At 36.3% G+C, this 14,041-nt stretch overlaps 1 protein-coding gene across 1 annotated transcript in view; it reads left to right on the top strand.

Annotated features, from left to right (window-relative positions):
• The window catches only part of ITPRID1 (ITPR interacting domain containing 1), a 70,294-nt gene that overhangs the window by 21,331 nt on the left and 34,922 nt on the right, over positions 1–14,041 (top strand). Inside the window, 3 exon segments of the mRNA XM_007466129.1 lie at positions 206–490; positions 493–773; positions 5,431–5,504. Of these exon segments, the coding sequence (XP_007466191.1) occupies positions 206–490; positions 493–773; positions 5,431–5,504 (640 nt within the window).

Raw genomic sequence — 14,041 nt, forward strand, 5'->3', positions numbered from 1 at the left:
TTTCCCTATAATGCAGTGATACCTTGTTATGTAGGGGCATCTCCTCCATAGTAATCAATGGCACACACTAAGGAAAACTTGAGTTTCAGAAACTTAAAGTCCTTCCCATCTTGAAAATCACACGTGTTAACAAATCTCTTCAGTTTTTACCACATGAATGCAGTTTCGTTGAAACTAAAAATTGTGTGTTGCCGGTGTTGTTCAGGCTGTTTCTAACAGCTGGAAATATGGGATCATGTGGCCAGTGCTTTCTCATCTTTGCTGAATGATGTCAGCGTCCTGCAGAACAAAGCTAAAGAGGAAGATGAAGGGAAAAGTGTGCAAAGAACCTCAGTGAGTGAAACCAAGGCGCATGGAAGAAGAATGGGTGAACTTTTTAGGATAGGTTCAAAGCAGAACGCTAGAAGGGATTATAGCCTGGGAGCATCCCAGTCACTGAAGATGAGAAACAAATTTTCCATCGCCTCTGCAGAAGCAGGGTGTGGAGCAGAGTTGCCATGACAAACAAACACGACCAAAGTCATTTGTCTCTTTCAGCAGAGCACTGGTCTCTTCAAGCCTGTGATGACTTGACACCTTGTGATCCTCCCCAAGCTCTTCTGAGCAAGCAGCGTCCTCACTCATCCATGCTGGCCAAGCAGGCTCCTCCTTCCTGTGTGTCTGAGGGGTTAGTCAAGGACAGAACTCAAAAGGAGAACTCACTTCAGACTAACAAACTCAAGAGCTTGTCTTGTCTTGCAGGCAAAGCACCAGCCTCCTTCGAAATGGAAGAGGTCAGTGTACTCAACCTCTAAGGGAAGTAACTCCCACCAAGGCATCTTTTGCCTTCCACCCCTCATTTAACCCCTTCATCTTTCAACCCTTCAGCATTACATCTTATTCCAAACTTCTGTTTAATCTAGGACATTTAAAGTCATTCTAGTTACTTCAGTCAGAACTAAACTAGTATGAAGCCAACCTTTGCTTTCTCCCATTTCTTTTCCTTTTTTTCTCACAACTGAATCCACAGGCTATTTTTCACTTTGCTTTTCCTCAGTGTTTTATTATGCATCTCAGTATACTTTCATCTACTCTCTAACTTTTTGTGTTTCACCTTCTTTGAGGGTCAGTTCAACTACTTGCCACTAAGTGAAGGTAGCTCACCACTCTTCCTCTGTATTCCCGTAGCCTTGACAGGGAGAGCTTGTTACAGTAAAGATTGTGTGTGTGTGTTGATAACACCTCCCCCGCTGGACTGTCAGCTCCTTGAGGATTAGATTTTATCCTCAAGGGAATATGTCTCGGCGGGTGGGGGGGGGGAATATTTCCCTTGCAACACCTAATGCAGGGCCTTGGACAAAAAAAAAGTAGGGACTTGGGTTTGATAGCATTTTATTTGTTTGCTTGCTTTGGGATTTAGTGATACTCACATAGCTTGACCTCCATTTCACACATATTCTTTGCCTCTTCATCCCACCTTCCTTGACACGTGCTAATTTTCATTGTCATTTAGATGTGGCACACCCAACTGTACTTCAAAGTCTTTTTAAAAAATACATACACATTTTCACTCATCTCCTTATTCTTTAATTACAGAGAAAGTATAGAAGAGCAAGGCTTTTTCCCCCTCTTCATGTAAATTGTTTAGAAGTCGGGTAGGATATTTATATGCCAGTCCCAAGGTCAGGCCAATCTCTTTCGAGCCCTCTACAGGTGAGACACTCTACATGTGAGCCCTCTACATGTGGGCCCACTACATGTGAGACACTCTACATGTGAGCCCACTACATGTGAGGCTCTGGGACACAGACTCTGCCCTCAAGGGAACCACAGTGTAGTGGCAGGGATAAGCACAAAAACCAATAACATGGTAGGGAGAGTGACAGCTCTGCTGATAAACTTTTATGTGACTAAAGAGACAAGTTTGGATATCTGGGGAGTAAGAAAAGGGGCTCCTAATCAGCCAGGGGGCTGAGACAATCAAGGAAATCGTAGGATGTTAAAGCTTAACAATAACTTTAAAAGAAGTCTAAGAATGCCTATTGGTAGGTCTCCCCATCCCACAAAGAGATAAAAATTGCCTCAAAATAGATAGCTGTTAATGATCCTAATATCTATGTGTATATGTTTTTGTATGCATATGTATTATGTCAAAAATTATTTTAGGAACCTTAAAATATTAATCTGACTTTAAAACAGTAGCATAAAAATGAATAAAAATTATAAATGGAGAAAAAACAGAGCTTTGGTCAAGTGCCGTGATTTGAATACAATCGCAGGTGGCACTAAAAAAGAGTATTTTCTTTTATTCAGTCTTGTAAAAATTATTTAATTACCAAACTAATAGTTAAATTACTATAAAGACTATAAAGACAATCTGCAAGCCATTATTCAGTCTGCTGTCTATTTCCTAGGATCCAAACAGGAAATTCACCAAACTCCAGCCTGTTGACAAAAGCCTCATTAGACTCCACGGTCCCCTTACTAAGCTTCTTCTGCATCAAACTAAACTGACTTAGAGGAGAACAAAGTTCCTTGTGTGTCATCTATATGTGAGAGTACAGGGAGAGATAAATATCATCATATTCAACATAAAGAACTAAGAAAAGAACGTTAGTCCTTGCATGGCAAACTTTCAAATATTCTTACATGGCAATTATTCAAGGAAAAGCAATACGTACTAGTATATATAGGTGTGGTAAGGGAGAACACACTCAGACACCAAAAATAAAAATAAAAACCTCACGTTTTGTGGCACATAGTGGGAACTTGGTAAATATTCATAAACGAGTAAATTAATATTAGAAGTATTTGATAATATTAATTTAGTCTGTGAGTGGCTTCCATATAAAAACAAAATATTCTGTTGAACTTTGAAGCCAACTTTGTTTGTGGTGTTTCTTTAATATTTGCCCAGATTTGTGTAAGAGGCTATATATATATATATATATATATATATATAAGGCAGAGAGAGCCTTCAAAATGATATTAAAAAACTCACTATTTGAATTTTGTTTTCTTTTTTTTAATAAATTTATTTACTTATGTATTTATTTTTGGCTGTACTGGGTCTTTGTTGCCGCGCGCGGGCTTTCTCTAGTTGCAGTGAGCGGGGGCTGCTCTTCCTTGTGGGCACGGGCTTCTCATTGTGGTGGCTTCTCTTGTTGCGGAGCACGGGCTCTAGGCGCAGGCTCAGTAGTTGTGGCGCACGGGCTTAGTAGCTCCGCGGCATGTGGGATCTTCCCAGACGAGATCTCGAACCCATTTCCCCAGAATTGGCAGGCGGATTCTTAACCACTGCACCATCAGGGAAGTCCCGAATTTTGTTTTCTTAAAAATGTATATTTAAAATATTAAATCTTCATCACACAGACTGGGAGAAAAATATTTCTTTCACTCAAAACCAGTGTATGAGTAAATGAAACTTGGGTAGGTTGTAGCTTAAACAGGAGCTAATGCCAGATTTAATAGTCATTTTTTAATGGCAAATTTAAAAATATAAGAAATGAAAACTGTGTGTGAAATTGGCAGATTTTCATGGCAGTTAAAACATAAACCAATGTACTTAAATATCTACCTATCAGAATTTCAACTCTGATTGGCCAAATTCTGCCTCCAGATCACTCTATGATGCTTTCCCTAAAGTCCTACTAAAGGCTGAATATGGTAATATTTGGCTCACTTCTCAAAATTATGATTCCAACCAAGTTGTACATAGATTTTTAATGCAAAAATCAACATTTTTGTGTTTAATTTTACTGAGTTAAACTGAGTCTGTTCCTTTCTTTTTTTTAATTCCCAAATATATTATGAGAATTTAATACTTACGAACCTTCTGTAATTGTAGACTCTCTTAGGATGCTTCTTTGTATCTACAATATAACATCTTTAACCTTCCCTCTCACTTACATACAAGGATCCTGCTCTCTGGAACTCCTATGTAAGAATGTTACCCATATTATTAAACAATGACAGTCAGCATCTTGTTTAGGTGAGAAATGTTTCAAACGTTATAATTATTTCTTTTTTTTTTTATTAATAACTTGGGCCCAGGTGGAATAACCCAGGAGTACACCTGGTTTCCATTTTACATTATTCGGAATTTTTTTGTTGTTGTTCTTTTTCTTAATAGATGAATAGGTACTTTACATTGCGCTAAGTGGATTTTTCTCCAGGATAACAGTCACAGAGAAAAAATTTACTTATTATACTGAAAAATTTATATGGTGCACACTGGTTTGAGTTACAAAACCAGTAAAAATAATGTTAAGAAGTATGTCTAATCAATTACAAGTATAAAGTACCTTCTGTGAAAAAAGAGATGAAGGATTAAAAAGAGGGAATAAATATTTCTTCTTACATTGCTGAGCTATATCCTCATAGTCCTCTGTTTATTCCTGGGTTAAAGGTAATTTTTGGCCATATGTACCACAGTGTTTAAAATGTTTTCATCCTTTGATTCAGCCTTCAATATTCAGACATGAATCCCAAATAAATAATATGACATGTAGAAATAGATTTATGTACAGAGATACTCATCTCCGCATCATTTCTATTTGCAAAATTTAGAAAACTTTCCAACATTAGAATCATTAAGTAAATTAATGTACCTTCAAAATATGGCCTATTGTGCGCTCATTGAAGATGGTGTTTTCAAAGAAATTTTATGATGTGGGGAAAAAAGGTCCCTCCAAATTTTGAGTGAAAATTTGACTACGTTACTATACCCAGAATTAATGTATTAAAAGAAAACCTGCAAAGACATGCTCCAAAATAATAACAGTAACCATTTTCTTGCCTTCTTTAACTTTTTATATTTATCGTTTCTATAGAAAGCTGTTATTTTTAAAGAAATAATTATTATTTTGTCTTAATAATTTTATTCTCATTAATAGGGTAATATTCATTAATTTCTTAAAAGAATTTTTAAAATAAATTCTACTCTCTCAATTTGAAAATCAAATTTTCTTTGAGCTTTCTAAGCTTTATATAGCAACTGAGTTATGAAATTTCCTGAATTGCTCTCCACAAATTTACCAAGTTGTAAATAAATCCCTTAGAGAGCTAAAATTAAATATGGGAAATAACTTGCTTGCTCCAAATATAGCTAAAGTTCTTTAGGAACAAAAAAAATATTTCTAGGTTAATAGTAATAATATTATTTAAGTTCAGTTCAAATGCCACATTTTCCAGGCAGGGCCTCTATTCCTTCCACCCAGAAGTGATCTTTCCCTTTGCCTCTTCTTAACTCCCTTAGTTCTTTGAATCTTTGTTATGAGTGCCTTGTACATACCACCTGCCTGCCACAGACTGTTAGCTCTCTGAGTTCAGAAATCCTGTTTAATCCTCTTGGCAGTAGCCAGTAGGTATTCATTATATGTTGATTAAATAAATGAAGTGAATTTATTATGAAAGCGTTTCTAATGAGACTGATGCATTTTGGTGTCTCAGGTCCAGAGCTTTGAAGAAGAGGCTGGTAATCCTCTTGACATGACCTCAGGAACTGTAGGTAAGAATTCATCAAGGTGTACAATTTCCTCAATGGTCTTTCACAAAGAAAATGTCAATAACTAGTGCCCAATTTTCTTAATATGTAGAACTTAAATTATCTTCAAGAGATGCTATACCTACTATTACTACTACGACCTACTATTATTAAACACCTGCTAGCAATGCATATGTACATGTAAATTTCAAAATACTTACTACAGAAATGTCCAGTATCCCTGGGGCTAATGTAGTATGCGTTATTGTCTAACAAAAACTCTATATGCCCCAAATAGGCTAATGAAATGGATTTTACACAGACCTGGGACTAACTGAGTGAATACTTTCTTACTCCTACTGCCAACTGCTTGCTGTTGCACAAGTCATATTTTACTGGACCTCAGTTTTTCCGTCTGTAATAAAGAGATAAGTACAGATAATTTTTAAGTTCTCTGCTGGCACTTATAGTCTACATTAAGTGATTCTATGACCATCATATTAATCTCACAGTGGAAACAAGTTGCCTAGATGTAACATTCCAAATCATCTCTTAGACTGGTGTTATATTACCCTAGAAAACAGAGAAGGAAGTCATTCTCCACTACTGGTTCCTAGGCTGCCATTCAGCCATCATTGTGATTCAGCATCTCCATGATCCTACAAAAGAGCTAAAAGTAGACAGGGGTTGGTGAAGCAAAATAAAGCAGATGAAGCTCGCGTGTTTCCTAGAAGAAAATATGCAAATTTAAAATTTAATTTAGTGTGGTGTCAAACACATTTTTTTCATTACGAAGTGTATGTATGGGCCTCATTTTGCTAAACGCTGTTTAGAAATTATGCATTAGTAATTATAGGGTCCTGCTGATTACATAAATTGTTATTCTGCTCTTCGAAGTAATTACCACTAACCTGCACTGAGGTTTATAAGACAAAAATAAGCATCTGTTTTCCATCTAATTGAATGCTTCTCAGTGAAGCTGGAGGTCCCCTTGCCAATAGGAATTGCCTTCCTTGACATTCAATGAAGAGGTCTGCTGATACCGTGTAAGTCTCCCCAGTCATTCCAAAAAATGATTTGGGAAGTTAGGCAAAAGCACTAATTTACATTTAATCTCAAATTCATAGAACAAATTAAGATGGGTAAAGGTTGGGCTAATGGAGAAAATCTGAATTATAGTAAAGCAAATGTGATTTTATTACTTTCAAAAAGTGTTGTTAACCCAAGAAAAAATAGGACTGAGAAAAAATAAGTAAAACTAGTTTGATTAATAGGGAAAGGGAAAATTATTACTTTGATTGATATATATGAATGGATTACATATATATGAATTATATATGTACATATTAAATATATACACGTAAGAATGAATGAATGTTTACACAAAGTTCAAAAGATGACTTTACTCAAAAGATGAAAGCACATGGACTGTTTGACCAATAGGATATGGCAGAAATGATGTGCCACTTTCAAGCTTATCCTTTAACCCACCTGGCTGCTTCCTGTTTCTTGAGGTACCTGCTCTTGGAACATTCCTTCTGGGAACCTAGCCCTAGCTCATTCTGTGTGAAAAGTGCAACATGTGGGTATGCCACATGTGATCACTCTGGTGGGACAGCCTTGAATGAGCTCACCTGTGAATAAGCCATCTTAGTTACCCAGTTTGGTCAAACTTTCAAATGACTCCAGCCCAGATGCCATCAGACTGCAACTGCCTGAGAGAATCCAAGCGACAACCACATAGCTAAGCTGAGTCAATCCACAGAACCATGGAAGTAATAATGAATTGTAGTTTTAAGCCACATATATACATACAAATAGATGAAGGCATGTGATGAACACTTCAAATACCTTTAAAACTTGAAGATATTTTAAAGACTATTTCATCTACTCAAGCACAATACTCTGAATATTAGCAGAAAAAGTGTATTTAAGCATTTCCCTAAATGAATTTGAGCAAAATTTCTTCTTATGAAAGATGGGGACCCAAGGCCACAAATGTACCATCTTCCCTTTATCACTGAAAAATTATCACTGGAACGATGAGGGAATATAAATATAAGAAGGAAACATATAACAATTCTCATCTCACTGAAAATATTCATTTCTGAGGATTCCAAATGATTCTTTGTAGTCATTCTTTTATTGGTGGACATTTTTGGAATAGCCTCTAATTGTGAACTGCTAGATACTGTGGTAATTTTTCTGTGTTTGCTGATTTTATAGTGACAGGAAAGGTGTGCCTTGACTAATCTGAGAGTTAACTTAGATTCATTTGGAAATTATAACCATAACTCGTTAGTATAGTTCTACAGTGCACTTACAATGCTAAAGGAAGCTCTTCAGACTAATGATAGACAGTGAACTGTGATGTTTATACCATACATAAATGTAATACATATGACATTTTCAGCATGGAGGAAGGGGAGGTTGGTAAATGGATCAATATAGCTCAAAGTTTTTACATCTTATGTGAAATGGTACGATATTAAAGTACACCACGAGGGACTTCCCTGGTGGCACAGTGGTTAAGAATCCACCTGCCAATGCAGGGGACACAGGTTCGATCCCTGGTCCAGGAAGATCCCACATGCCGCGGAGCAACTAAGCCCGTGAGCCACAACTACTGAGCTTGCACTCTAGAGCCCGCGAGCCACAACTACTGAGCATGCGTGCCACAACTACTGAAGCCCGCACACCTAGAGCCCGTGCTCCTCAACAAGAGAAGCCCCTGCTCGCCGCAACTAGAGAAAGCCCATGTGCAGCAACGAAGACCCAATGCAGCCAAAAAATAAAAATAAATAAATAAATAAAATATAAAAAAAGAAAATAAAGTACACTGTGAAATTCTGAGGATTTAAAGCAACCATTAAAAAATCAATAGATAGCTAGTGGGAAGCAGCCGCATAGCACAGGGAGATCAGCTCGGTGCTTTGTGACCACCTAGAGAGGTGGGATAGGGAGGATGGGAGGGAGACGCAAGAGGGAGGAGATATGGGGATATATGTATATGTATAGCTGATTCACTTTGTTATAAAGCAGAAACTAACACACCATTGTAAAGCTTTATACTTTATGCTCCAATAAAGGTGTTAAAAAAAAAAAATGGGCAGGAGACCTAAATAGACATTTCTCCAAAGACATACAGATGGGCAAGAGGCACAGGGAAAGCTGCTCAACATCACTAATTAGTAGAGAAATGAAAATCAAAACTACAGTGAGGTATCGCCTCACACCGATTAGGATGGGTATCATTAGAAAATCTACAAACAACAAATGCTGGAGAGGCTGTGGAGAAAAGGGAACCCTCTTGCACTGTTGGTGGGAATGTAAATTGATGCAGCCACTATGGAGAACAGTATGGAGGTTCCTTATAAAACTGAAAATAGAATTACATATGATCCAGTAATCCCACTACTGGGCATATATCCAGAGAAAACCATAATTCAAAAAGACACATGCACCCCAATGTTCACTGCAGCGCTATTTACAATAGCCAGGTCATGGAAGCAACCTCAATGCCCATCGACAGACAAATGGATAAAGAAGATGTGGTACATATATACAATGGAATATTTCTCAGCCATAAAAAGGAATGAAACTGGGTCATTTGTAGAGATGTGGATGGATCTAGAGACTGTCATACTGAGTTAAGTAAGTCAGAAAGAGAAAAATAAAAATCAGATATTAATGCATATATGTGGAATGTAGAAAAATAGTACAGATTAACCAGTTTGCAATGTAGGAATAGATACATAGATGTAGAGAACAAATGTATGGACACCAAGGGGGGAAAGCAGGGTGGGTGGGGTGGGGGTGGTGGGATGACTTGGGAGATAGGGATTGACATGTATACACTGATGTGTATAAAATACATAACTAATAAGAACCTGCTGTATAAAAAAAAAGTTTAAAAAATCACAGAGGTATAGCAAAAAGCTGATAGAAAAATTAAATTATAATTCAGAAAACTACAATGAAGGCATAAGTGACAGATTGAATACTGCAGAAAAATAACTGAATTTAAAAAGTAGGAGACATGTGTGAGAAATTATTTAAGAATCAAGTAGAAAAATGAAATGGATATAATAAACAAAATGTCAAGGAAGACAGATCCAAGGAGTATATTACATAGTCCTAACAGGTGGTTAGAGTTGGACTCTTCCCGTCTTAGTTTTGACTGAGGTTCTAAAACAGATATCAGATACAAAGTCAACATGTGACAAATCCGTATATGCAGCTTTTCTAAGGAAATTGTAGGACTCAGTTCCACAACTCTTGAGCTCATTGTGTATTTAAAGAGGGGACAAGTTGAAGAGAGAAAGAAAAGACTGGTGAAGATATTTAATTGGGGAACAGTAGTGCCCTGTTGTGTGCCCATCTACCATTTGGAGGAGGACTGGGGATGCTACTTTGAGACCCAAGCAGTAAGGGGCATTTAAAGGAGGCCCCACTCACAGAGCAATTTCATTATGTTTAACAAGGACAGTCAGAGTGTAACCGGTACTTCACAGGTTCTGGGTACTTTACGTGCATTACACCTTTTAATCCTCAAAATAAACCATTGAGTTAGGCACTATTATTATTTCTAATTATTAGATGGCAAAACTGAAGCACAGAGAGGTTAAGTAACTTTCCATGGCCTCACAGATAGTAGAAAGTGGTTCCAGGTTTCACATTCAGGTCATCTAGCACCAGAGTCTGTACTCTTAAATACTATACCATACAACTTTGAAATGACTCCTCTGCAGTTGGAAGACATGTGGTTGGTGAATGAGAAGAATAATGCAGGCTGTGGAATGGATTGTGACTCCAGGCTGAGAACTGCTCAAGGACAAGTCAAGAGGGCAAGGGAAGAGTTGACCACTGTATTTCATCAATTATAAGATGAACAGTTTTCCCTTGAAATCAAGATACATCTTACAATTGATGGCAGGTCATAATTTAATTGGCAGAGGGTTTTTCCTTTTTTAGTGGTACATAAATAATAGAAATCTTAAAATTAATGGTATCTAATACCATTTGATGGCAACGGGCATAAAGAAAAGGAAATGCCACCTGACCAAACTACAGACTCTGCATTGAATCATATTTACACAGCTATAACAATGTGAATGCTGTTGATTGGTTTTCAGCTTCGAGAATCAACAAATAGGCAAACACAGAGACTTAATTCTCGTCACATAAACATTTTGAAGGTAGAATTATAGCTGTTGGGAAGTGGTAGATGAAACGTTGGAAGAAAGGTGGAGGAAAGAACAGGGACTTTCATCCAAAAAGAAAACAGATGGCACTCAACCTGGGTGACTCAAAAGTAGTTTCCATAAACGTATGAACAAGTTTAAGCCCAGCAATGAATGGTCCCAAATCCTAGGCTTGGAAATATTAGGGAGAAATTACCACTCTTAGGACTGCAGGGGCAGGGGAAGGAGTAGTGCTTGAAACCGGGGGGTGAACAGCTGTATGGAAAGCTGTGGTTTTTTGTAGAGTGAGGCAGCCAAGCTGTGGATGACCCAGCAAGGAGGCAGGTGGGAAAATAAATACTCCAAACTCCCTCTCTCGCTATCCTCCAATCTCCAATGGCCAAACCCAAGATGATGCCAGAGATCAAGGAAGCTCATTGATATGGTCAGTAAGGGACACATAGAGTAGAGAAGAAAGGAGACTAGATCTGGAGGAGCAAACAGAAAACATTCAGTGCAGTACACTAATGTCTTTACCTTAGATAGAAGGTTGACAAGATAATGATTAAAGCTGATAGACCGCGAAAGTAAGAAATGTTCAGATAGATGATAGATAATGATAGATAGATAGATAGATAGATAGATAGATGATAGAAATACAAGGACAAAGGGAGTGCAGTAGCAGTGTAAATTAGCTAAATCTTACCTTTGATAAATAAATAAATATTGCAACAAAAATAGTTTTTATTAAGTCTAGGTACATGAAGGAAATGAGAACACCTAAATATCACAGTAAAATGTAGTGTAAATTAGCTAAATCTTACCTTTGATAAATAAATAAATATTGCAACAAAAATAGTTTTTATTAAGTCTAGGTACATGAAGGAAATGAGAACACCTAAATATCACAGTAAAATGTAGTGTAAATTAGCTAAATCTTACCTTTGATAAATAAATAAATATTGCAACAAAAATAGTTTTTATTAAGTCTAGGTACATGAAGGAAATGAGAACACCTAAATATCACAGTAAAATGTATGAGATACAATGATAAGGTGGGGAAAGGGGTAATCCACAAATTTCCAGACAGAAAAGTACAGGTTACTTACAAGCGAAAATGTTCCAACATGTCATTAGGAACACTAAATGGCAGATGGGAGTAAACTGATGTACACATAATTTAGAAGTGGGAAAATGTGAACCAATGATTTTATACCCATTCATATTTTTTCTATATGCAAGGGCAGCTTAAAGTCATTCTCAAAGGAAGATTCATGAAGTATTCCCTTCACTACCCTTCTAGGACAATGTCCTGACTGATTAAGATGTTACTCAAAATAACATTAGTCCTGGGAATTCCCTGGCAGTCCAGTGGTAGGACTCCAAGCTGTCACTGTCTAGGTTCAATCCCTGGTCAGGGAATTAAGATCCTGCAAGAAAAAAAAAAAAAAAAAAGTACTCTAGGGGCTTCCCTGGTGGCGCAGTGGTTGAGAGTCTGCCTGCCGATGCATGGGACACGGGTTCGTGCCCAGGTCCGGGAAGATCCCACATGCCGCGGAGCAGCTGGGCCCATGAGCCATGGCCACTGAGCCTGCGCGTCCGGAGCCTGTGCTCCGCAATGGGAGAGGCCACAACAGTGAGAGGCCCGCGTACCGCAAAAAAAAAAAAAAAAAAAAAAAGTACTCTAGAATAATTCAAATAGGGTATGGAAAAAGTGAACTCAAGTAAAAACCAGCTAAACATACAAAGTTAATTAATTATTGTCAAATTTTTTGAAACAAAATATTACAAAGTAACGAGTTAAAAATAAAATTTACAATAATAATTTGTTTAAATTCTATTTTATTATAACAAACTACTGTGAAAGATTGGAAATAGGATAAAAGAGAAATAAAGACAAAAACGAATTAGGGTTTATCATATTAAAATCTAATAAAGTATACTTCAAGGTAAAAAAAATTAAAAAGAAGACTTTAAAAATTTAATCAAAATTATAAACCACATTTAAGATTTAAAAATTATGAATCATTACATACCAAATAATTAACATCTAATATATAAAGACTGATTTTATGAATTTGTAAAAAGCCTGTAGAAATCAATTAGAACAACAACAAAACCTTATTAGATTAATGAGGAAAGGAAATAGATACAAAGTCCAGGGGAGAAATATACAAGCTCCATAAAAATGGTAAAACATGATCAGTGTCTCCTGTAACTAAAGAAATACAAATTTAAACAATAATGATAACATGTGTTTCACCTACCATATTAGCAAATATTTAAAGATTTATATAATACCCAGTGATAATAAAAATTTAAAACAAACACCCAGTGTTGGTTGGAAGCTAAATCGTCATAATTATTTGGAGTATAATCTGTTGATGTTGCACAATTTTAAATGTATGTAACTTTAGTGCAACTATTATAGTTCTGAAACTTGACCTACCAATAGACTCAGATGTACACACAAGGATTTTTTACTATAAAAATGTTTATAATAACAAGCAACTAGAGGCAGCCTAAGTGCCAAAAATATGTTTGCTTCAAATAATTATTGTACATTCTGACATTAAAATCTATTAATCTATTTTGACATTAAAATCTATTTTTTTAAATGAGGCAGATATTTATATGTTGATACGAAAGGTCTCTGAGATATACACCTGCTAAAGGAGGGGGAAAAAGATACGTGCAAAAGAGTCTATATACATACCTCTTTGTGTTGAAAGACTATATTTCTATTGAGGGAGGAAAGTATGTGCAGGATGCTTCTGAAAGAATGTACAAGGGACTGTTAATGGCAGTACCTTAACAGAAGGGAAACTCACATCTTTTAAATTAATTGGCATCTTCTATTATGTTACCATGTGTATATGTTATTTTCATAACACTACTTAGCAAAATAAACTCTGTGATACTATAGGAAATTGACACAATGAAAATGGGAGATGTTTTAATAAAAATTATATATGTTAAGGTGTACAATGTGATAATGTGATGTACATATACACAGTGAAATAATTACTATGATGATGATTACTCACGCTAATTACCATGTCATCTCTTCACATAGTTAACTTTTTGTGTGTGTGTAATAAATGAACCCGAAATCTCTCAGCAAATTTCTAATATTCAATACAGTATTACCAACTATAGTCATCATGCAGTACCTTAGATCTCTAGACTTACTCATCCTGAATAACTGCAACTTTGTACCCTTTGACCAACATCTCCACTCAAATTGAGAGATTTTATTATTCCTCTCATCTTTTACAGGTCAAACATGAAATAATAAAATATGATAGAAAAGATATTAATATTATAATTGATAATATGCCTTTAATGGAAGAATATTGAAATAAGTATTCCTTGCTGGTGTTCTTGGAATATT

The sequence above is a fragment of the Lipotes vexillifer genome, unplaced genomic scaffold, assembly GCF_000442215.2.
Source record: "Lipotes vexillifer unplaced genomic scaffold, Lipotes_vexillifer_v1.1 scaffold150, whole genome shotgun sequence".
Taxonomy (NCBI): Eukaryota; Metazoa; Chordata; class Mammalia; order Artiodactyla; family Lipotidae; genus Lipotes; species Lipotes vexillifer.